The sequence below is a fragment of the Helianthus annuus genome, chromosome 17 (assembly GCF_002127325.2).
Source record: "Helianthus annuus cultivar XRQ/B chromosome 17, HanXRQr2.0-SUNRISE, whole genome shotgun sequence".
NCBI classification, from domain to species: domain Eukaryota; kingdom Viridiplantae; phylum Streptophyta; class Magnoliopsida; order Asterales; family Asteraceae; genus Helianthus; species Helianthus annuus.
Genome location: NC_035449.2, coordinates 103,666,580 through 103,692,899, shown reverse-complemented (window position 1 = coordinate 103,692,899; position 26,320 = coordinate 103,666,580). Strand labels below are relative to the sequence as shown.

Below are 26,320 nucleotides of genomic sequence, written 5' to 3'. Positions count from 1 at the left end.
TTGTAAAAGTGTTCAGAAATATCGATGTTTGAATAAATATAGATAATTATATTTATCTAAGTAAGTGTCGGGGTTCGGAAAGTGTAACTCACTTGTTGTCGAGAAATTTTAGTTTCATTTTATAAGTTGTATAACAACACTAAAATACGTATACTTTTATATTTGGTTTTATAAGAAAACTAGAGTTTCGATTGGTGTCGTTTTTTAAGATATACTCTCGTTGTGTAATTCGAGTTTTTATGAAAATCGGGCAGAGTTTCCTCTGTTTTTAGAATAACCCGACAATAGAATGCGTCGTATAATTTCAAAATTCAATCACTTCAAACAAAATATACTAAAATTTTATGAAATACTATAAAATAAAATGTAACCAATCGCTAATCCATTCGGGTCGAGCTCGGTCGCGTATAACTAACTAAAATCTAACGTAACTAACTCGCTACGCTAACAACTTTACCGGGCCTCTCGTGTTGACCAGGAGTTGACTGTTGTTGACTACCTTGACCTGTTGTCGACCCGAGTTGACTCGGGTGTTGACCGAGCCAACCGGGTTTGACCCGAAACGCAGTTGAGTTGAGTCGAACCCGACTGAGTCGCGAAACCCAAACCGAATTCTGCCCTTGACTCCCGTTGACCAGCATTGACCAGTCAACCTGACGTGTTGACTGGTTTGACTTTGTTTGACCCGAACTCCTCGTTGACGGCTGTTGACCGAGCCCGAAACAATCCAACTCGGAACCAAATTCTCACACAAAAGAAAACAAAACTCAGCTGGATCTAACCAAACATAACCCGAATCCGTAACCTCTTCACTCGAACCCGAACTAAAAGATGATAACCACCACTGCTGTCGTGCGCCTCCGTTAGCCACCCCACCCATCACGGTTGACATCTTCCATCACCATTACATCATACACCCACACTACTACCCTGAAACGAAAATCAAACAGTCGAGAAGACGGAGATCGAGCCGGATCTGAAATAAAAGTGGAGAAAGGATCATGGCTTACAGAAAAAAAATCATCACCATCTTCATCGATGTGGACAAAAACCGAACAATCTTCGCGAAATTCCACCGCCACCGCCGTGAGCGGCGTCAGCGCCGCCTGTCGTCGCCGGTGTTCCACCGGCTCTGACAACTTCGGCCGGTTGTGATCTTCGTCGGATCTGAGAGAGGGACGAGAGGACGAGGTGTTTGAGTCAGACTACATAAAAATAAAAATAAGAACATAAGGATAAATAAGGTAAATGTGTAGAGCTCACCGGAGTTCCGGTGGTCACCGCCGCCACCGGACGTCTCCACCGCCATCAGCGGTCCGTCGCTGGAAATGGTACTCCTGCGTTCTCTCTCTCCCTCGCTGGGTTCTCTCTCTCCTCGAGTTCTTCGATTTCTCCGCAGCATGGTCGTTTAACCAAGAGAAAGGGAGGTGTCGGGTGGTTTAAAAGGGTAGGGTTTCATCAAAATGCTCAGACTTTAGATAATGAAGGTTGTGTGTTGTCTGTATGTTCATTTGAGGGAAGGAAGGATAAGATTTTTGTATATAAGTGTGGGTTTGGATAAGGTGCAAGAATTAGAGGATTTGGGGAAAGCAGGAAACGTATGCGGCTAAAAAAAAATGAAAGGATTAGGGTTTACACTCTTTAAATACATAGAGTTTCCCTAATGGGCTTGGCCTTGGGCCCAAGGCCCACAAGCCCAATCTCGTGATTAAATGGTCCGTAATTCCTACGAGACCCGTTTCCAAACCCGAACTCCATACGTGTCGTAAAATAAAGTTTTAGATTCAAAATAATTAAAATAGTGTCGGTAGTAGTTGTCATCGCGTCTGAACGCCGTTTGCATAACAAGTGCGTAAAACACGTCGTTTGTTCGTTTAAATATGTTTTTTCGATTCGGTTTCGACTACGGATATAAAAATTTAATTACGAATCAAAAATATATCATAAAAATTTAATATTAGTCGGAATTGTCAGTGTTTTGATCGGTTTCATTTCGTTGTCGTTTTACGTTTAACATGTTTCTCCGTAAACCACCGTTCGCGCACTGTAAGGTCGGATAGACGTTTCTAGGCACTCCAAAGGCCTAATTAAGTTAATCCATGTCTTAAACACTATTTATTATCGCGTTAATCACCTGTTAATCACGTAATTAAGAGCCGTAAATCACCGGTTGTCACAGTAACTAACTACGTGTCACCGAGCTCTACCGAATCGTGGACCGAACGATTCGACGATTTGTTGTTAACTTATAAGAAACGAAGAAGTTATGCTTGCTAACTTTCGTTTATTGTCATGATATTTTACTAAGTCTATACATACTTAGTTTTCGAAAGATTTTAGGGTATATAAATATTTATAAAAATATATAAATATAGTGTTGTAATTGTGTTAACCGTTTCGTGAAGTCGTACGAATGTTTCATGAAAATAATATATATAATAAACTCGTATTATATATATCGTAAGCCGTTTAGGCGTTTGAAATATAAATAAAAAAAATTATATTTATTTTGTAAAATAGTTTGCGTCATCGACGCCTTTTGTAAGTTATAAAGTGTCGTCGAAATAACATGCATTTGTATCTAGTTTTATAAAAGTCGTTTGAAATAAATACGATAGTTATATTTACTTCATGAAAGAATGTGAGTTGTTTGGCGCTTGAAATAAATATATATAAAATATATTTATTTTATAAAAGCATTGTCGTTTTCGTATGTGATAAAGCGTCGTTGAAGGTGATATACACATTTATATTAGTTCTCATAAAAGTCGCTTTTCAATAAAACATGTTTTGCTTTTACGGGTTTTCTCGAAAACCGGGCAGAGTTTCCTCTGTTTTTGGACGCCCCGACAACACAAGTTGTCTTTATATTTTCAAGATTCAATCAATACTCAAACAAGATTCAATTACTAATATATAACTTTCGTAGAAACGACAAAATAAAAACTAAAACTAATATGAATCGGTTCGAGCTCGTTCACGAAATTATATAAAACTATTTTAAAGTAACATAACGAAACCGCATCTTTAAACCATTACCAAAACTCTCGTGTCGAAAAGCTGAGTTGACCGAGTCAGCCGGGTTAACCGGCTAAGTTGACTCGGTTGACCGAGTTGGACCGAGTCGAGACCCGAAATTTTGAATCCGATCCGAATCTGTTGACCGCTGACCCGCTGACGGTGTTGACTGTGTTGACCCGCTGTTGACCCGAGTTGACTCGGGTGTTGACCGAGTCAACCGGGTTTGACCCGAGCTTGCTGTTTTGACCAAGACCCATTGTGCCATGAACCGAACCCGTAGACTTTTAACCAAACCGAACTCCTAAAAAAAATCGAGTCACCGAAGTGACCTGTACCCACGAAACAAACAAACAAATAAATCAAATCATCATCATCATCGACAGAACCCCATCTTCTTCAATAGCCATATTAGCCAATCAATCTTCAGAAAATGAAAATAAAAGGAGTGAACACAGGAAGGGGGGGACGTTTACCGTTCGCCGGAGACACCACCGCCACACGCCACCGTCTCCGTCGTTAGCGGCGGAGCCGCTCCTGCTCCGTCTCCTTTCTTTCTCTCCGTGCTTCTCTCTCTCTCTCATTGATTCAGATGGGTGTGAAGACGGGTAGTTGGGTGTGCGTGAGTAACCGGGAACGGTCAGAGCCGTCGCCGACGACCCGACTCGAGGAAGAGGGAGGTGAGGGTTGTCGGAAACATTAAGGAGAAGGGGGGGTTGTGCCTTGCCCGGCGGAGTGAACCGCCGGAGTTCCACGGCTCGCCGGACCTCCGGCTGCCGGTCACGAAGAGGGAGAGATGGCTTGGATTTTGTTATTCATGTCTGAGATTTGAGAGAAGGAAGGTGTTATGTGTGTTGTGTATTTGAGATGTAGAATTTCTCTTTGTGTTTTATTTGCAGACACAGAGAGAGGTGTTTGTGTATAGTTTATAAGTTGTAGTCAAAGAGAATGGGTGTTTGGCTTGTGGTGCGGCATGGGTATTATATAGAGGTGTAGAATGCTTTTATTGTCCCTTATATATTCAAATTACCTAGTCACTTTTTTTATCCATTGACTCAAAATCTCTTGAAGAGATTTTTCAAGATTTTGGACAGATTTGTAAGATTTAGTAAAATCTTATAGATTTTGATAGGTTTTAGTATGATCTTGTAGGATTTGTAGAGATCTTGAGAGGTCTAATATATTATGTGCGGGTTTTGGTTTGTGGGTTTCGGGCTTGGGCCCAGGGCCCATAAGCCCATCTCGTGTGTAAGTGGCCCGTAATTCATACGAAACCCGTTATCAAATCCTGAACTCCGTTTAGCGTCAAAAATTAAAATACATAAAAATACGGTCGGTAGTCGTTGTTTGCAAGTCCGTTCGTCGATTACAGTAATAATCGCGAAAAATTGTATCGTTGTCGCCTTTAATCCGTTTTTCGATCTGGTTTTTGACTGTAGTCACTAGAATTTACTTACGAAGCTAAAACATATCGTAAAAATTTAATATTTGTCGGCGTTGTTGGTATCAGTTCGTCGTCGCGTAATATTCAGCAGGTTTCTCTGTAACCCACCGTTCGCGCACTGTAAAGTCGTATAAACATTCCTGGGCACTCCAAGGGCCTGATTAAGTTAATTTGCGCTGTGAACACTATTTATTATCCCGTTAATCATCTGTTAATCACGTGATTAAGGGCGTAAATTACCGGTTGTCACATATGCAATCTTCACACAATCTGATCTATTTGCTCTAAGTTGGGGCTTAGCACCTCATACCTAAGCAAGTTGGATCTAGATTTCCATTCTTGGACCCGTTGTAAGTCCTCTTTCGTTCTTTTACGCGTTTTTAGCGTGAAAGTCAAACTTTGTTTGACTTTATGCTTTGACCAGTTTATGGTCAACACGAAGTTCGTTTGAACTTCGTAACGTGAGCGTGATCACGATGGTTATAGTCCCTTGTGACTATACCTACTGATTACCACGTTATCTAGGCATAGTGACGAGTCGTAGTTTCGGCCAAAATGCGTATTCTTGCGTATTTTGTAACCAAACTACTTTTAGGTATCAAAACCGTTTGTTTTGATACCAAACCTGTTTTCAAACCTCGTTAAACATGTTTTAACATGTTTAGCTCGTCACTTTAGGTTTAGTGCTTGTGTAGAGTCTAAGGTAAGCGATCTGATCAATCGCTTAGACTTACGAACCCGACCCGTTTGGTCGATCATTAGGATCCGACCAAACATATAATGTGACCATAGTTGTATAGGGAATAACCTTCCGAGGTTATACCTTATGGTCACCTCGTTTAGTCAGTCGTATGATAGGTAGTTTATATGCCTTAGGAAAATGACCAAAATACCCTTTTTGCACATAATTACATTTTAAGCAAATGTAACACATGTTTTGACATCTAAACTGATTATATAACATAATTAGATATGTTAAGGCATATAGTACTTGTCATAGGACTAGTTAGGCATCTCAAACGCGTTTTCACGCGAACGATGCGTTAAAGTGGCATAAGCTACTTTAACAGGTCATAATGGGTCGTAAGCACTTAGGATAGATTTCAATTTAGAATGTAGGCTTTGTTAAACCATATCACATGAGTTCCAACACTCATCTGGTTTACAAGACCTCATTCTACCCGATCTTCCGATTTAGGTGTCGATTCCCTAACATAGTATTTGTTACCCTAGGAATCGCTTCAACTCTTGAACCCTTGGTCTTTTAAGCTTTGTTATACCTTTGAACCGGGACTATACGCAACCCCAGGCGAGTACATAGTTCCCCTCTTTTACTGTTTTCAAATGTTTTAGGGTGATTCATATGTGTAATCGACCTGTTTTCAAAATGTATGGCATATGTGTGTTCACTAAGTGCTTTTATGTGTTTATTTCCGATTACGCAAACTTAATGTTTTTTCCTTAAGTGATCTACCTATCTTCATAGTTAGATTCATATAGGATATTTGAAGTACAGTCTTAGATCTTCCTATCTTCATAGTAATGTTTTTAAGAAGTGCTTTACAAACTCAATGGTTGGTTTTTGTGTAGGTTGTTGGTGATTTAGATAATGAAACTAGATAATACAATAAGCACATGGTGGATACGCCGCTGGTACTTCCTATATATAAGTGTGCTTATTGTATTACCTTTCGTGGCGTTATCCCCAATCACCATTAGGATTTAGGATTGTTTTGATTCAATGATTCAATGTGACATAACCCGAATCCTTATAGCATCTATCTATCTTCATAGGTTGATTCTTGTAGGATGTTTAAAGTACTGATATTGGAATCCTTTATTGGATTTATTGTGTGCTTTAATGCGTGTTAAGTTAGACAATGTTATGAGAACCCAGAATCCATGTAGTATCTATCTATATTCATAGTTAGACGTATATGGGATGTTTAAAGTACTGATATTGGAATCCTTTTTTGGATTCATTGTGTGCTTTAATGCGTGTTTACAAGTTGGTACAAATTGGTTGGCTTATGTGTTATGTGATAGTTGTGATGTAACACCCCCAAAATCCCACCTGCGGCAATCCCGCGAGGCGTGTTACGCATCAGAGTTCGAGCCACCAATCACATTGAACCAATGGTAAATACTTAAATAAAACATAATATCAATTCCCAAAGTGTTGTGTAGCGGAAGCATGTAAATAATCGTTTAGCAAATGTTTCATAATAATACTTAAAACCAACGTATCAAATGTAAGTTAATTCAAGAGCCTCGATCCATGACCACTCCAGCACTCCCAGATAGCAAGTCCATGTTCCAAACGTTAATGACCTACAAGCATGTAAACAAGTGTGTCAGACTACGCTGGTGAGTTCAAGGTTTCGTTAACGGGTTTTGTTACCATATATATGTTAATGCGATTCAACGTTGCCATACGATGTTGCTCATGCTAGATACCCTAGGGAGTGTGCCCATATGTATCCGGGGAGTGTGCCCCTTAACAACCCCAATGCTCCTAACCGAGCATTGGTAATGATCGATCCCATGTACAATAACCAAGACCCAATTTAATTGTTTACCCAGAGTTTTCCCTGCCAAATGTTTACCAGTTGTCCCAAACCACCGGGACGCATGCTTGAGAAAATGCAATGAACTCACCTGGGGTTGCTCGGTATGGTACACAAAAAGGTTCAGTTAAGCTACAATGTGATCAACCACGTCCTAGCATGTTTATCATACAAGTCAGGTTTGTATACAAGTTTTGCACGTATGTTCTACACGTATTGTAACAAGTTGTGTACAAGTATTGACCATTGCATTCACGTATAAGCATAGCAGTTCAACAGTAGCTTCACAAAACAAAATCCAAATATGTGGCCCAATCAGATGAACTCGTAACAGTGTGCGGCCCAATGACAAAGTGTACGTGTAAACGGTCTCGAGTCGAGACGACGTTCTCGAGTCGAGACTAGGCGGTCTCGGGTTGTCCTGGTTTCCAAGTCTCGAGTCGCAACAAGGTGATCTCGAGTTGTCATGTGCTTGTCGAGACTACACGGTCTCGAGTAGCAACCGGACCCGCAACCGTGGTCTCGAGTTGTGCTGTTTTGTGCCGGTATGCTGGTCTCGAGTCGAGACAAGGTGTGTAACTGACTTTCCTGATTTGTAGTCCATGATTTCCGTAACAAGTTGTAAACAGATTTGGCAGTTTCAAATCAAATCAATTAACAGTTTTGCTATAATAGTTTTATGATGGCTTCTCTCTGGTCTCCTTGGCGATTTTGGCGACTTCACTAAAACCCTAGCTTGTTCTTGATTTCTTCCTTAATTTCAATCGATTTGGGTTAGGTATTGGGGTGTTGTCGTTCCTTCTGAGTAGGGTTCTAGACTTCAATCCTGGTTTCTAATCTTTTGAAGTTGTTATTAGGGTTTTTCGTTTTTTTTTCTAGGGTTTCACGTCGCTCGTTTGCCGTCGGATTTTTTCTTGTGTGTTATTCGTAGTGCATGTTCTTTCGTCTGGTTACTGTCTACATTTGTCTGCATGGAGAATAGTAGCGATAAGAGTTTGGAGGAATTAGGGTTTCGGTCTTTTTCGGAACGAATGCATGAGGATGTGTTTATTACGTCAAAAGGATCGATGAACGTCCAGGATATGTTTAACAAACCGGTGCGGATTGATGGGAATCCATTGATACCGCGTAGAGGTGTTATGCCGAAAGATCCTAGGGTTATCAACGTGATTGATGAGTTGCAGAAAATTACGGTCCCAGTGCAGCCGGTGGTGACCGGTTCTAATTGTCAGGGCATTCAACATGGGAGGTCGTCTGATCCGGGTTCATCTGCTGATTCGGTAGAGAATATTTTTGCGGATAAACATCAAGAGGAGCAGGTTTCTTATGCGCAAAAGGTTAAAACAAATGCCAAACCTGTGCGTGAAGTGAATTTCCGGAAAATGCATACGATGGAGTCTCATCATGAAGCTGATATCGTGATTCCGAAGGAAGTGGTCAAAACGGTTCGGGACAGGTTTGATAATGTTTTATTTGGCTATTTTCTGGGCAATAGATTGCCATTCCCGGTTGTTGAATATTATGTCAAGAATGTATGGTCGAAATTTGGGTTTTCTAAAATCATGATGAATGCGGAGGGTTTTTTCTTTTTCAAGTTTGATTCTAAGGAAGGAATGCATAAGGTTCTGGAGGGTGGGCCGTGGATAATACGTAAGGTTCCGTTGTTTCTTAACATCTGGTCTCCTTCGGTAAGCTTGAAAAAGGAGGGAATAAAATCGGTGCCTATTTGGGTTAAGTTTCACAATGTTCCCATATCCATTTACACAGATGATGGGTTGAGTTTATTGGCTTCAAAGATTGGGTGTCCAAAGAGATTGGATAGCTATACCGCAGATATGTGTGTGGAAAGCTGGGGTAGAAGTAGTTTTGCTAGAGCCTTGATTGAAGTTAGTGCGGATGAAGATCTTCGGGATCATATTGTGGTGGCTATTCCGAATCTTGATGATGATGGTTTTATCATGGAGAAGGTCACGGTGGAGTACGAATGGAAGCCGCATCGTTGTGCTACATGCTGCATTTTTGGCCATAATGACCAACATTGTCCCAAGAAGGTTAATGTTACTCCGAAACAAGTTGTTGTGGATGAGGAGGGGTTTATATCGGACAGGAGGAAGGTGGCTAAGTTTGGAATGGGAAATAAGAAACAAAAGCAGAAATTTATTTACAGGCCAAAGATTACTAAGTCGGGTGCAAGCACGTCGGGAACAAAGAAGGATAACAATTCGGGTTCGGGGCCTATTAAAACAGCCAACGCGTTTCAGGCTTTAGCAGATGAGGATAACAAAGAGGACGAACGCGTAAGTGAGAACAAGAATGAGCCGTTTGATAAGTCAAAGCGGATTTCAAAAGGAGATAGTGAGATGTTGGAGGTTACACCAACGGAAATGGCTGATTTCATGGCAAATGAGACGCACCAGAACAGTTCTGAGGGGGCAAGCACTCCCGGTATGCATGGTTTAAATGGGTAGTTTCATGTCTTGGAATATAAGGGGGTTGAACCGTCCCCTGAAACAAAGTGAGGTTCGTTAGATCGTGGCAGAAAATAAGTTAGATTTGTGTGCTATTCTGGAATCGCATGTGGAGGTTAGCAAGCTGGCTAAAGTTTGTAAGTTTGTTTTTAGGAATTGGAATTGGACTTCTAACGGTAGTGCTTGTAGTCGTGGTACGAGGATTATTTTGGGTTGGAACGCTGATAATATAGATGTTATGCTTATTGCCCAAACCGATCAGATTATGCACACTCAAGTGATGTTTAAAGCGACCAAAAAAGTTGTGTTTTGTTCATTTGTTTATGCTGAAAATAAATACCAGGATCGTAGAGTACTGTGGGAGGATATCTGTAAACATAAGGCATTGTGTCATGACAAGCCGTGGGTAGTCATGGGGGATTTCAACTCGGTGCTGAATTTTGATGACGCGCTATATGGTACATCGAAACAAACTATTGGAATGCGGGAGTTCAATGAATGCGTTCAACAGGCTGAATTGATGGACATTAATGCTCATGGTTTGCAATATACCTGGAACCAAAAACCAAAGAGTGGAGTGGGTCTTTTGAAGAAGATAGATCGTATAATGGGAAATGTTAGTTTCTTGGATCAATTTCCGTCTGCTTACGCGATGTTCCACCCTTTTAGAGTCTCGGATCACACGCTTTGTATTCTAAAGGGGCTGGGATCCAATGTGCAACGGCCAAGACCATTCAAGTTCCCGAATTTTATTGCGTCAAAACCGGAATTTAAGGAAGCTGTTCAGATGGAATGGATGAATAGAATTGACGGGATCGCTATGCTCTCGGTCGTCAAGAAGCTGAGAAATTTAAAGCCAAAGCTGAGAAAAATCTTATTTAACCAAGGTAACCTGCATGATAAGGTTAATGATTTGCGTAAAAAATTAGATGATTTGCAGATCAAGATGGACCGTGATCCACTAGATGGTCGGCTGCGTCAAATGGAAGCCCAATGTTTGAAAGATTTTCAACAAGCTGCTTATGACGAAGAATGCTTTCTTAAGCAGAAGTCTAAGGTGGATTGGTTGTGTGCGGGGGATTCTAATACAAAATTCTTTCATAACATTGTGAAGTCCAAAAATGCTAGAGTGAAAATCCATAGCGTAGTGGATTCTATGGGGACGAGGCACGAAGGTGAGGGTGTAGCCGAGGCTATGGTGTTACACTACGCGAATTTTTTAGGGACGAAAGCTCATGTGGGTACGGTGTACATGGATAATCTGTTCTCTAATGTTTTGAGTAATGAGGCTGCCGAGTTCATGGTTCGTCCGGTCACCCGTGAGGAGGTTAAAAACGCAATGTTTAGCATTGGAGGGGATAAAGCGCCAGGGCCTGATGGGTATACTTCGGTATTCTTTAAGCAAGCTTGGGAGATAGTGGGAAATGAAGTAACTGATGCGGTGCTTCAATTCTTTGAAAATGGTAAACTTTTGAAACAAATTAATCACACTATTCTAGCTTTAATCCCGAAAAAAGACGTTCCGGATTCGGTCTTGGACTATCGGCCGATATCTTGTTGCAACGTTCTTTATAAGTGCATTAGCAAGGTTATAACCAACCGGTTGAAAGGAAGCTTGGAAAATCTAGTTAGCATAAATCAATCAGCGTTTGTTCCGGGCCGGAAAATCTCGGATAATATTCTCCTTACTCAGGAACTGATGCACAATTATCACCTTAACAGGGGCCCGGCTAGGTGCGCTTTCAAAATCGATATTCAGAAAGCGTATGACACAGTCAGTTGGGAATTTTTGGAGGATATTCTGGTTCGGTTTGGGTTTCATAGCCGAATGGTGAAATGGATTATGACTTGTGTGTCCACTGTTTCTTATTCGCTGTGTATTAATGGTGAGTTACATGGTTATTTCAGAGGCCAACGGGGGTTAAGACAAGGGGATCCAATGTCCCCTTATTTATTCACTTTGGTAATGGAGATTTTATCGTTACTACTTAGACGAGCAGCCACCATGCCCTTTAATTATCATGCTCATTGTGTTAAGGAGAAGATAATTAACATTTCTTTTGCGGATGATCTCTTCATATTTGTTCATGGGGATGTGGTTTCAGTTAAGAAGATAAAGGAGGCGTTGGAGATGTTTACTAACATTTCTGGCCTAGTTCCTAGTCCAGCGAAAAGCACGGTGTTTTTCTGCAATGTTCCTCAAGAGATCAAGCAGGAGATTCTCAATATTATGCCATTTCAAGAGGGTGTTCTTCCGATTCGGTATTTGGGGGTTCCTCTTATATCATCGAGGCTTCTTTACAAAGATTGCAGAATTCTGGTTGATTGTATGGAGAAAAAGATTGTTAATTGGGCTACTAGATCTCTGTCATTTGCGGGCCGATTACAACTTATAAACTCAGTGCTGTCTTCTATGCACATCTATTGGGCGTCGGTTTTCATTATTCCGGCTCGTGTTATTAGCGAGTTAGAAAAAAGGATTCGGAGGTTCTTATGGAATGCAGGATCAGAAGGTAGGATTCGGGCTAAAGTTGCGTGGAAGTATGTTTGCTTATGGCAAATCGCTTATGGCAAACCACATTTGGAGCATTATTACCAAACGGGATTCTATATGGGTGAGATGGATACATGATTACAAGCTTAAAGGTCGGAGTTTCTGGGAAGTTCCATGCAGAGGGAGTATGAGTTGGGGGTGGCGAAAGATTTTGTCCATCCGTCACATCATTCGGCCTCATGTTTGGTCCTCTATTCGGAGTGGGGCTCAAACTAATATATGGAGTGACATGTGGTGTTCGCAAAGTCCCTTGAGCTCGCTGATCACGCCAAGGGCAATCGCTAATGCTGGTTTTTCTTTAGGTTCTACGGTTGCGGATATGGTTGATCACGATGGTAACTGGAGATGGCCTCAGGCTTGGCTAGATCTCTTTCCGGTGTTAATTACAATTTCGGCTCCTTTGCTAGTGCCGAATACTAGGGATAGATTGGTTTGGAAAAGCTTGGAGGGAAAGCCGTGTGATTTTCACTCGTCAGTGGTTTGGGATACAATTCGGAACCGAGAGACTCAGGTGGTATGGGCTGATATGGTTTGGTACTCTCAATGCATTCCGCGACATTCCTTTCACTTATGGTTGGCATTTAGAAACAAACTGAAAACGCAGGATAGGTTGGCAGTATGGGAAGCGGGTAGTCACACCAACTGGATTCTGATGTGCTGTCCGTTGTGCTACTTTGACCGTGATAGTCGGGATCATTTATTTTTCAGGTGTGCTTTTGCGAACCAAGTCTGGAACGAGGTGAAAAAGTTGGTTAGTTTGGGTAATGTTGACGGCTCATGGTTCTCGGTTGTTTGGTGGGTGGAACAACATGCTAAATCCAAGAATGTAGATCACATTGTGTGCAAGTTATTGATAGCGGCGTCTTCATATTATATATGGCAAGAGAGAAACAACAGGCTTTTCAAGAGTATCAAGAGGACGGCAAATCAAGTGGCTGAGGTGATTAAGAATACGGTTCGGTTGCGGCTCATGGGCTTCAGATTCAGGACGCCGGCTACGAAGGAGAGAATTCGTAGAACATGGAAGATTGAAGATACAGATATGGATCCGGGCTAGAACCTTAATTTGATGTTTATTGTTTCCTAGTTGGTTGTTTTTCTGGTCGAGTTTTTGTGCTTGGTTGTTTTTATTTACTTGGCTGTAATAGTTGTTAGTCCTAGACTTGGGTTGTCAAGTCTAGTAGGTGTGTTGCTTTGACACACCCTTGTTCAGATTTGATTATTAATAAAATTCATCGGGGTAACCCTTTACCCCAAAAAAAAAAAAAACAGTTTTGCTATAATCCAAACGAATCAAGCAAGCATTTTTAACATCAAATCTCATGAACCCTAACATGCTCAAAACATAACAATATCTAAACAACACATATGGTTCGGTCCGATTACTTCGACATACAACCGATTACTCTCATTCCATTCTAAATCGTTATGCAGACAATTCCGAGGAGGAGATATGATAATCGGTTAACATCATCATACAATTCCGATTTCATAATCATGTAGCCGATTAACTAGAATATTGTCATTAAACATCATTAACAAACATGTAACTTATTATCATTGATTCCACTAGCATGAACCCTAATGAATTTACTCAATCATATACAATCAAAACATCATCTATCAAAGTAAATAACACCAACACTAACCGGTTGAGAGGATGATCCGAACAATTGTCCTCGAGGGAACGGTTGTGCTTGCCGTCGGGTTTGAGAGAGAATCAGAGAACTAGGGTTCTTGTGTGTGAGAATGTTATGGTAAAAGTGTGGAATGGTTACAACACATCATGTGTTAATCGACTAGGGGGATGGGCCGAACCCAACTTGGGCTGCCCATGCCTTCCGGTTACAAGCAATGCGGCCCAAATGGCCTTGTGCGTTTGGGTTTGTGTGGTGCGTTCGTGAATCTTGTGCGGTCGGGTCACTTGCATAAACACACATTCACATATAAATAAACATAACATCAATTAACACAGTTCACGTAAGCACGTAACGTTACAGAAAGTAGGTTCAAATTGCGAGTTGTCACAGTATCCCCAACTAAAAGAAATTTCGTCCCGAAATTTGGTACGCACTCACTGAGAAAGCTAGATAAGTTAAAGCTAGGTAAGTTATATCGTTTGCTGGTTTTCCTGGGGTGTCACATCCTCCCCAACTTGAATGGGAATTTCGTCCCGAAATTCACTAGTTGCATCAACATTAAGTTTGCTAGGTTTTGCCTGATCTTTGGGGAACAAATGTGGATACTTAAGTTTCATCTGGTCCTCGCGTTCCCATGTGAACTCTGGACCACGCCTTGAGTTCCAACGAACTCTCACAATCGGTATACGGCTGTGTTTACGAACTTTAACTTCCCGATCCATAATCTCAATTGGTTCTTCGACAAACTGCAATTTGTCGTCTATCTTCAGCTCTTGAAATGGTACTACTAGTGTTTCATCAACCAAACACTTCTTTAACTGCGATACGTGAAATACATCATGGACATTACCCAACTCAGCCGGTAATTCCAACCTGTAGGCCACCTTTCCAATCCGTTCTACAATTTTGAATGGTCCTACATAACGAGGGTTTAGTTTGCCGCGTTTCCCAAAACGCACCACACCCTTCCAGGGTTAAACCTTTAACATAACGCGGTCATTAACTTCAAATTCCAGCGGTTTACTACGCTTGTCAGCGTAGCTTTTCTGGCGATCGCGAGCTGCGGCCATACGGTTTCGGATCTGCACAATGCTTTCTGATGCTTCAAGCACAAACTCAGGGCCTGTGATCTGACTATCACCCACCTCAAGCCAGCAGAGAGGTGAACGACATTTCCGTCCGTACAATGCTTCGAACGGAGCTGCCTTAATACTTGTATGGTAGCTGTTGTTGTAGGAGAACTCTATCAATGGCAAATGTTTCTCCCACCCTTTCCCAAAATCAATCACACACGCCCGCAACATGTCTTCAAGTGTCTGGATGGTGCGCTCGCTTTGACCATCCGTCTGCGTGTGATAAGCGGTACTCATGTCGAGTTGGGAACCGAACGATTTATGCATTGACTGCCATAACTCTGAAGTGAAACGCGGATCTCGGTCTGAAATGATAGAAGTTGGCACCCCATGCCTAGAAACCACCTCCTTAAGATACACTGCTGCCAGCTGAGAGAATTTGTCTGTTTCCTTGATTGCTAAGAAATGTGCTGACTTCGTGAGGCGATCAACAATCACCCAAATGGTATCATTCCCAGCCTGAGTTCGGGGTAGCCCTGTCACGAAATCTATGGCGATCTGTTCCCACTTCCATGTGGGTATCTCTGGTTGCTGCAGTAGACCCGAGGGCTTTTGATGTTCGGCTTTGACTTTAGCACAAGTCAAACATTTGCTGACGTAGGTTGCTATATGAGCCTTCATGCTGGGCCACCAGTAGGTAATTTTCAAGTCGTGGTACATCTTATCTGCTCCAGGATGTACAGAGTAGCGTGATTTATGTGCCTCTTCCATTACAAGTTCTCGTAAGTTGCCAAAGAATGGGACCCAAATGCGTCCAGTTACGTAGTAAGCACCGTCTCCCTTTCGTTCTAGTCGTTGCCTCGAGCCACGTAAAGCTTCAGCTCGAACGTTCTCTGGTTTCAACGCTTCTAACTGAGCGTCTCGTATCTGGGAAGGAAGGTTGGACTGGATCGTGAGTTGCAATGCTCGCACATGCCTAGGTGCATTATCCTTTCTGCTGAGGGCGTCGGCTACGACGTTTGCCTTGCCCGGATGATACTTGATGGCACATTCATAATCGTTCAATAATTCCACCCATCGTCGTTGTCGCATATTCAACTCTTTCTAGTCGAAGATGTGCTGGAGACTCCTATGGTCGGTGTAGATGGTGCATTTGGTACCGTACAGATAGTGCCTCCAAATCTTCAACGCAAATACCACCGCTCCTAACTCCAAGTCGTGTGTCGTGTAGTTCTTCTCGTGCACCTTCAGCTGTCGAGAAGCGTAAGCTATCACCTTCTCGCGTTGCATCAACACGCAACTGAGACCCTGAATCGAAGCATCACAATAGACCATAAAATCTTCGGTTCCCTCTGGTAACGACAAGATCGGTGCACTGCAAAGTTTCTGTTTTAACAACTGGAATGCCTCTTCCTGCTTCGTTCCCCAAGAGTATACCGTGTTCTTCTGTGTCAACGAGGTGAGAGGTTGTGCGATTTTCGAGAAATCTCTAATAAACCTTCGATAATACCCTGCGAGACCAAGAAATTGTCGTACCTCAGACGGAGTCTTTGGTGCCGCCCAATTCTTAACTGCATCCACCTTCGCAGGATCCACATGTATCCCTTTCTCGTTAACAACGTGCCCAAGGAAATGCACTTCTCGAATCCAAAAGTCGCACTTAGAAAATTTCGCATACAGCTGTTCCCTTCTCAAAAGTTCCAAGATGAGACGTAGGTGACGCTCGTGATCTTCCTTGTTCTTGGAATAGATAAGATGTCGTCAATAAACACTATAACAAACTCGTCGAGATATGGCTTACATACGCGGTTCATGAGATCCATGAAAACCGCTGGTGCATTGGTCAATCCAAACGGCATAACCAAAAACTCATAGTGTCCGTAGCGCGTTCGAAAGGCCGTCTTGGGAACATCCTCTTCCCTAACCCTTACCTGGTGATATCCCGATCTTAAGTCGATCTTGGAATAGAAACTTGACCCTTGCAGCTGGTCAAACAAGTCGTCGATGCGTGGTAACGGATAGCGGTTCTTAATGGTCACCTTGTTGAGCTCTCGATAGTGGATACACATACGGAATGACCCGTCTTTCTTCTTTACGAACAGAACTGGGGCTCCCCAAGGCGAAGAACTGGGTCGAATGAAACCCCTATCCAACAATTCTTGCAGTTGGTTAGACAGTTCTTGCAATTCCCCTGGTGCCAAACGGTAAGGAGCACGTGCAATTGGAGCTGCTCCTGGTGCAAGATCAATCTGAAATTCTACTTGACGGTGAGGGGGTAACCCTGGTAGCTCCTCTGGAAACACATCGGCGAAGTCTCGCACCACTGGCAAGTCTTCGATCTTTCTCTCCTCAGACTGAGCGTTAGTGACTAACGCTAACATTGCAGGATACCCCTTTTGCAGATATTGCTGTGCACGCATGGTCGAGATAATACCAACCATCGTCCCACTACGATGCCCTTGAACTAATAATGTCTCCCCATCAGGGAGAGGGATACGCACGATCTTCTCTTTACACAAAATTTCTGCTTGGTGCTTAGACAACCAATCCATGCCTACCACTATGTCAAAACTACCGAGCGTAACGGGAAGGAGATCAATATCAAACACTTGACCCATGAGATCTAGTTTGCACCCAAAAAGGACATTCGAGGCTTCTATCGTTTTACCATCGGCTAGTTCTACTACTTGTTTAACTTCTAAAGGTGTTGGGGTTATCCCTAATCGTTGACTAAACTCTAGGGACACGTAACTCCAATCGGCACCCGAATCAAATAATACAGAAGCAATACGATTGTTAACAGGAAACGTACCAGTTACAACGTTGCCGTCATTCCTGGCATCCCCTGCTCCGAGCTGGAACATTCTGCCTCGAGCACCATTACCCCCGTTGTTGCCGTTGTTGTTGTTCCCAGCATTGTTATCATTCGGGCGGTTGTTGTCGTTAGCGTTCTGGTTTAGCTGAGGGCAGTCCCGCTTAAAGTGGCCCTCGTCACCACACTGATAGCACCCCTTCCTGAAACCCTGGTTCTGCTGAGGTGGTTGTCCCTGTTGTCTCTGGTTTTGCTGGTTCTGTTGCTGCTGGTGTTTGGGCTGGGAGGCCCTACAATCCCTGGCCTCATGGCCCGCCTTACCACACCTGTTACAGGTCCGACCACACGGCCCGAAATGATGATAGCCACACTTGTTACACCGTGGCTTCCTCCCCGCATACTGACCCTGACTTTGGCTACCCCCTTGGCCTTGGTTGACAGAAGACGACTGGCTGGTGCCGCGATTGCTATAGTTGTCTGGCCTTTTCTGGGTCTGACCCGCACTAGATGCTTTGTCGTAATCGTTCCACTTCCGTTTGTTATCATTAGCAGATATAGTAGCAGTGGGGGCGGCAGCAGTAGCGGCTGAAATGCGCGGGGGTAACGAATTGCTTTCTACCTCTTGGTCCACAATCTTATGAGTCAGACGAACAATCTGTGTCAAATCATTGAGATGGGCTGCAGTGACCAAGCTCTTCACACGCGGAGGCAACCCTTTGATGAATAACTCGATCCTCCGAGACATAGGCCGGGACAAGTTCGGGCACATGTCGGCCAATTTATACGATCGCTTCACATATGCTTCGACTTCAGATCCAACCATCTTCAAGTCGTAATACTCGTTTTCCAACTTCTGGACTTCATCCCGAGGACAGTACTCTTCCCTGATCAGTTCTTTAAAGTCTTCCCAGGTTGTGGCATTCGCTGCCTCGATGCCCAACAACTGCACCTGGGCATTCCACCACGTTAGGGCACCATCCGCCAAGGTACCCGCAGCATATTTCACCCTGTCCCCAGCGGGACAGTTACAGATAGCAAACACAGACTCTGCTTTCTCGAACCATCTCAGAAGTCCCACAGCCCCTTTAGTCCCGGTGAAGGTCTGTGGCTTACAGTCCATAAACATTTTGAATGTACAAGCAGGCTGGTTGGGTTGAGGTTGCACTTGCTGACCTAAAGGACGAAAGGAAACACATTATAGGAGTGTAAAGACGTGTACGTGGTATAAGAGTAAAGAGTACTTGGTACATTCCATACCAGCTTGATAGGCTGCTAAGGCCTCAACCACACGGGTATTGATTAGGTCAGTCAACTCAGCCTGAGTCATGTTGATGTTGCCACGTCCGTGTCCTCGTCCACTCATGATTCAATAGTTGGAAATGAACCGATTCAGAAATTCGAAACGAGATGGAAGTCAAGTATCATACTGATATTTACGTACTACCAAGTTCACACATAGTAAGGTAGAACCCTTCTCACGCTCGATAAGCCTCACTGGGACTTGCATGCACCCCACGTTATTATTAAGTGTGCACCCATAATAATAAGGCGATTTGCATGTTCATCTCAGAGCCTCTTAGCTTGCGTTCGAAGTTTCCCCCGTTCAAACAACACAACAGGTGGTATCACAGGTCTATGGTTCGCATGAGTCGAAGAGTAGTGTCGCACTATCAAGTCACTATGGTGTTAAATGTTTCAGTTCATATACGTTGTGAGTGTGTGACTGCTAAGCAAGTAATGTATAAAGTGAGAGAGGGACGAACCTTGCAATCTGGAGCTGAGTGTCATGATCGATTTTCGAAGTTGTTCGGTTATAGTCTGGTTTTACAAAACGTTTTAAAACCTAGTTCACTATAACCAGTGGCTCTGATACCAACTGTAACACCCCCAAAATCCCACCTGTGGCAATCCCGCGAGGCGTGTTACGCATCAGAGTTCGAGCCACCAATCACATTGAACCAATTGTAAATACTTAAATAAAACATAATATGTGTAGCGGAAGCATGTAAATAATCGTTTAGCAAATGTTTCATAATAATACTTAAAACCAACGTATCAAATGTAAGTTAATTCAAGAGCCTCGATCCATGACCACTCCAGCACTCCCAGATAGCAAGTCCATGTTCCAAACGTTAATGACCTACAAGCATGCAAACAAGTGTGTCAGACTACGCTGGTGAGTTCAAGGTTTCGTTAACGGGTTTTGTTACCATATATATGTTAATGCGATTCAACGTTGCCATACGATGTTGCTCATGCTAGATACCCTAGGGAGTGTGCCCATATGTATCCGGGGAGTGTGCCCCTTAACAACCCCAATGCTCCTAACCGAGCATTGGTAATGATCGATCCCATGTACGATAACCAAGACCCAATTTAATTGTTTACCCAGAGTTTTCCCTGCCAAATGTTTACCAGTTGTCCCAAACCACCGGGACGCATGCTTGAGAAAATGCAATGAACTCACCTGGGGTTGCTCGGTATGGTACACAAAAAGGTTCAGTTAAGCTACAATGTGATCAACCACGTCCTAGCATGTTTATCATACAAGTCAGGTTTGTATACAAGTTTTGCACGTATGTTCTACACGTATTGTAACAAGTTGTGTACAAGTATTGACCATTGCATTCACGTATAAGCATAGCAGTTCAACAGTAGCTTCACAAAACAAAATCCAAATATGTGGCCCAATCAGATGAACTCGTAACAGTGTGCGGCCACAAAGTGTACGTGTAAACGGTCTCGAGTCGAGACTACGTTCTCGAGTCGAGACTAGGCGGTCTCGGGTTGTCCTGGTTTCCAAGTCTCGAGTCGCAACAAGGTGATCTCGAGTTGTCATGTGCTTGTCGAGACTACACGGTCTCGAGTCGCAACCGGACCCGCAACCGTGGTCTCGAGTTGTGCTGTTTTGTGCCGGTATGCTGGTCTCGAGTCGAGACAAGGTGTGTAACTGATTTTCCTGATTTGTAGTCCATGATTTCCGTAACAAGTTGTAAACAGATTTGGCAGTTTCAAATCAAATCAATTAACAGTTTTGCTATAATCCAAACGAATCAAGCAAGCATTTTTAACATCAAATCTCATGAACCCTAACATGCTCAAAAACATAACAATATCTAAACAACACATATGGTTCGGTCCGATTACTTCGACATACAACCGATTACTCTCATTCCATTCTAAATCGTTATGCAGACAATTCTGAGGAGGAGATATGATAATCGGTTAACATCATCATACAATTCCGATTTCATAATCATGTAGCCGATTAACTAGAATATTGTCATTAAACATCATTAACAAACATGTAACTTATTATCATTGATTCCACTAGCATGAACCCTAATGAATTTACTCAATCATATACAATCAAAACATCATCTATCAAAGTAAATAACACCAACACTAACCGGTTGAGAGGATGATCCGAACAATTGTCCTCAAGGGAACGGTTGTGCTTGCCGTCGGGTTTGAGAGAGAATCAGAGAACTAGGGTTCTTGTGTGTGAGAATGTTATGGTAAAAGTGTGGAATGGTTACAACACATCATGTGTTAATCGACTAGGGGGATGGGCGGAACCCAACTTGGGCTGCCCATGCCTTCCGGTTACAAGCAATGCGGCCCAAATGGCCTTGTGCGTTTGGGTTTGTGTGGTGCGTTCGTGAATCTTGTGCGGTCGGGTCACTTGCATAAACACACATTCACATATAAATAAACATAACATCAATTAACACAGTTCACGTAAGCACGTAACGTTACAGAAAGTAGGTTCAAATTGCGAGTTGTCACATGTGATGTAAATAACGAAACGGGTATAATAAAATAAGAACATGGTGGATACGCCGCTGGTACTTCTTATATATAAGTGTTCTTATTTTATTATTCTTGTAGCGTTATCTGGATCACTTTAGGATTTTGTGTACAATTGTTCATTGTTGGTTATCAAAATCTTTGTAGAATCTTCCATATTCTTATGTGTTAGATTCTTAGAAAGATATCTGAAGTATTATCATGACTCATTGATTTGATTTATGTAATACTTATATAAGTTTTGATTTATTTCAAAACATTTATTATTAATCCTTTATTGGATTCCTAATAACACATTCACAAGTTTTTATGATGGTTTAAATCCGGATTTCAATATAAAACATAAAATGACTTAGTGAATATCATAATGCCATATACGAACCTATTTTTGTCACGAGTTTTCACAATTAAGATTAATACTAAATGTTTTGCCATTTATTTGGCTAATAAAACCTATGTATTGCCGGCATTTTTATGCTGACTATTTTCGCATATGTTTCAGGATTTTCAACTGTTCAAGCATGCAACGCATAGGACTGCATACGGGCCTTAGACTTCTAAAAAGAACAATTACATGTATTCTTTGTTTGTAAAACAATGTTAATGATATTGAAACAATTTAGCACTAGTAGTTGTGAGCAATCTGTAACGTGACTCCCCGATATTTCCGCCGCGTGTTGTTGTATTACGCGATTGGGGTGTTACATGTATCACAGCTGTAAGCAGTGCAAATCTGAGTTCAAGATCGGACAGTTAGTTATGGAAGTCGGGCGAAGAGAATGCAGAATTTTTAGTCTGTAATGTAAGGGCCGAGCTGGATCAAATCAACACAATAAATGAAGTAAAGGTCCTAAACTGGCTGCATTGGATTCCGTAAAAAGTAAACTGGTTTCTTTAGCGAGTCGTTCTCGATCGGATAGCGATGAAAGAGGCTTTAGACATCCGATGCATCCATTTGTCATCCTCGAACTGTGTGTTTTGCAACAATGAGATGGAATCCGTAAATCACCTTCTTATCACTTGCGATCTGGCTCAACAGGTATGGATTCTCATATTTCAATGGCTGAAAATACCCTTACCGTGTTACATTCTAAGTGTGGTACAATTGCTGGAATGCATCGGTTCATACAAGTACGAGAAGACAATAAAAAGATCAGTATACGCAGTGGTGGCGGCAACTTGCTGGAGCATTTGGTTAATGAGAAATGATGTCATTTTCAAAAACAAATCACCTGCAATTGCAAAACTAATCGGTGATATCAAAGTGATTTCGTTCAGCTGGGTCAAGAATCGTGCGGGGCTTTCGGTTTTATCATGGGAGAAGTGGAGAAGTTTTTGCTTTTAATATTGTTCTGTATTGTCTATTTGTATCTTTTAGTTTCTTGTTTTGTAACTGTTCTTGAGCCCCTCGCTTAAGATTTTCTATAAAATTTCCGTCTTTAAAAAAACAAGTATTTACATATATGTAAATATTATACTTACACGTGTAAATGTTACAAATAGACATTCACTTTGAAGAATGTTTACATGTGTATTAAATATTTACATATATGTAAATAGATGTCCACTTTGAAGAAATTGATGATCTGTATAGATATTTACATATGTAAATATTATATTTATACGTATATTAAACGTTAACGTATATAAAAACAGTGTATCACTTCGAATAATGTACAATATATAAATACTTTGTTATGTTTACATACATGTAAATACATTACATATATGCATTTCATACATTTTACACATATGTAAATAAGTAGTTTAGAGACACATAAAGTACTTTACACACACAAAGTAATTTACATATATGTAAATACATGGAATACACACATGTAATTTGTTAAATAAAGAAAAAAAACATACTACTTTGTAAAAGAAAATATATTAAGCGAATAAATAGTAGACCTACTCGAAAGTGACTTTTGTGAATATATGACTAACAAAAAAAACATATAACAAATGATTAACTTTTTTTTTATGAAATATATATTTCATTCCAATAATTTGGGCAATTTACATAAGAATAGCAGGTAGACGAGCAACAAACTGCGCAACCATCACTTTCTAAATAGAAAACTCTAATCTACTAAAAACAAAGCCTCGCCCCTGAGGGGTCAAAAAGTTGTTGTGGACCACACGCTGAACTCTAGACAAGAACTGAACTGCCTCTGGCGCCAAGCAGCCGAACGTGTCAAACGCTAGAGGGGACAATGGCATGCTGATTATCCTCACAAGCTTTCGTGTGCTTTTCCATCTTCTTTGACTCTGCTTTTAGTACCGCTTGCCCCGCCACAAACCCATTTTCCCGGAACCCCCGGCTAGGGGGGATACACCTGTGAGATCGACACAAGTTTAGGGGCTAAAAAATAAAATATTGTTTAAAAGACCAAACTACCCTCATTTTAGGGGTCTTTCTATAAATAAAAGGGGGGAAAGTTCTTATTTTTTAGGTATCTTAAAATACCTCTCCCTCATGCATTATAATATAATATAGATAATTGTTATCTAAACGCTAGTATACAAGTGTGTTGGTTCGTGTGATGCAGCAGTAGGGCTGTAAACGAGCCGAGCTTGTCCCAGCTCGAGCTCGGCTCAAACTCAATTCGAGCTAGCTCAGCTTGGGCTTGAATTTGAAATCAAGCTGAGATTTGAGGCTCGAACTCAACTCGGTAAAAATTCGAGCTAGCTCGGCTCGATTTAGCTCGAACTAACAAAGAACCACAAAATTTACTACTTAAAAAGCCCAAAAAATGAATATCTTCATAGACTAAGGGCTATAATTGCAATTTAATATAACCAAATGGCTAATTATGCAAGTACAAATAGTTAGCTCACTTTATATATTGTCTTCATCTTTTTTATAGGGTATATATTCCTTTAGTTTTTGTCTTCTGGGCGATGTGGGACAAAAAAAATGAAGGATATAAACCTTATAGAGCTGGCTCACGAGCCGAGCCAGGCCAAGCTTGAGCTTGGCTCGTTTACAAACCGAGCCGAGCCGAGTTGGCTCGTTTACAACTGAGCCAATTTCGAGCCAAACTTTTTTCGAAGTTTTTTTCAAGCGAGTTTCGAGCGAGCTGCGAGTTTTTTGAACACCCCTATGCAGCAGGTGTCAGTGAAACTCTTTTAGAGAGTGCAAATCCGATCAGGGGCGGACCTATAGTGTTACAAGGGGTAACCTCCGTTGCCCCTTGACGTGTGAACCGTGTGCCCAAATGATTGGTGATTTACTTTTATATGGTAACTGCTCACAATGTGGACTGTGGAGTTGGATATGGTAGGGCAGAAGGGTGTGACGAAGGGGGCAGTGAACGGTTGGCCACAACTCACAATGTCGATTAATTAACAGTATGCTCGACATGTCTGGGCCAGGATGCAACCCACCGATCAAGCAGGTGGCTGTCCTTGCTTCATATGCATTGCATGGGGTTTGCCTTCATCGGTGCTTTATTTATTTCCATAAAATGTATATTTTTTTTTTGGGTAAAGGGTTACCCCGGTTAAATTTTATTACCACCAAAACCAAATAAAACCAGTGAAGGCAAAAAACACCCCCAGTGCTCAAGTATGACATGCCATACAAGAGAAGTCACGCGACACTAACAAACAAATCGCACTATCAGTACTACTCGAGCCTTTCAACTCTAATACAATATAACACAAACAACTAATCAGCCACAATCGTCATCCGCAACTAGCAACCCTCGGGGTAAGCTCCACTCCTGCAAAACACGCTCCGTGTGGACAGAATACCGAAACCTCATAGTGTGTAACTTCATTCGGACCGTAGACAAGACGACCTCTATAAGCTGTTCTTTTGTTCTCCTTTTCGGTGTGAAAAGTCTTCTATTCCGTTCCTCCCAAACAAAATAGACTGTTGCACCAACAACCAGCTTCGCAATGACATTTGCAGCCTTTTTTGAGTTAGCTATACTCAACAGATACTCAAAGATATCATTCCACGAATTCTGAATAGCGCCCATGCCAGCTCTTCCCCGAACACCATACCAAATGTTCTTGGCTTCATCACACTCAAAAAACAAGTGCTCATGCGAGTCAGGACCCCTTGAACACAACGAGCAACATAACAGGTTAAGATTCATATTACCCGGGTTCCATCGACTCATGACATCATGGGTTTTCAATTTTCGTAAAACAAGCAGCCATAAGAGAAAAGAGTGGCGAGGTATAGCTTGAGGAAACCAGACTATACTCGCCCATTGAACCTCATTATTCGAATGCCTCAAATCCTCCCACGCTATTGACGTAGTAAACTCAGTTTTCCGACCGCCATTTGTACACCAAACCAACCTATCATTATCATTCGCGTTTAATTCCGGAACTTGCAAATCGATCAAACCCGGAAACCGAGTAAACCAAGCCTCCGGCCACACCCATTCACCATTAATGCATACATCAGCTACACACGAGTTCATATCAAAACCCGCATTAGCAATGGTTCTAGGAGAAATAAAATTACCAAGCGGACACATAGCCTCCCATTTATCAAACCAAACACTTGTGTTCACCCCATCTCCAATGTTCACCCATAAATTATTTCGGATACTCTGTCGAAGCCCTAACATCTTACGCTAGCTCCAGGTTATGTTGTTTTTACTGGAACATCCCAAAAGTTTCTATCGCGAATACGGTATGCATGAATCCACTTGACCCATAGCGATTCCCGGTTCAAAAGCAAACTCCAAATGTGCGCCACCATTAGAGCTTTATTCATATCCCCGATCCTACGGATGCCCAACCCCCCTTCAGATTTTGGCAAGCAAAGCATTTTCCAGTTAACCTTAGCTTTACCTTTAATGCCATTACCTTGAGCCCAAAGAAACCTCCGCACGCGTTCCTCCAGATCATTGGTGATACGTTTAGGGAGAATAAAGACTGAAGCCCAATAAACATGCAACGAAGATAGA

The 26,320-nt window shown here is 41.9% G+C and overlaps 2 protein-coding genes and 1 long non-coding RNA gene across 3 annotated transcripts; 1 reads left to right on the top strand and 2 right to left on the bottom strand.

Annotated features, from left to right (window-relative positions):
• Positions 1-287: 287 nt before the first annotated feature.
• LOC110922889 lies at positions 288-1,617 on the bottom strand. The gene is made up of 3 exons (XR_002583556.2): positions 1,264-1,617; positions 1,011-1,167; positions 288-930 (listed from the first exon to the last, which is right to left on the bottom strand). It is a non-coding gene; the product is annotated as an uncharacterized LOC110922889 (long non-coding RNA).
• Positions 1,618-12,280: 10,663 nt separating this feature from the next.
• Positions 12,281-13,108, top strand: LOC110924634. The gene has a single exon (XM_022168625.1). The coding sequence runs from the start codon at positions 12,281-12,283 to the stop codon at positions 13,106-13,108; it is 828 nt and encodes a 275-aa protein (XP_022024317.1).
• An 11,955-nt stretch (positions 13,109-25,063) lies between these two features.
• Positions 25,064-25,978, bottom strand: LOC110924636. The gene has a single exon (XM_022168626.1). The coding sequence runs from the start codon at positions 25,976-25,978 to the stop codon at positions 25,064-25,066; it is 915 nt and encodes a 304-aa protein (XP_022024318.1).
• Positions 25,979-26,320: the final 342 nt, after the last annotated feature.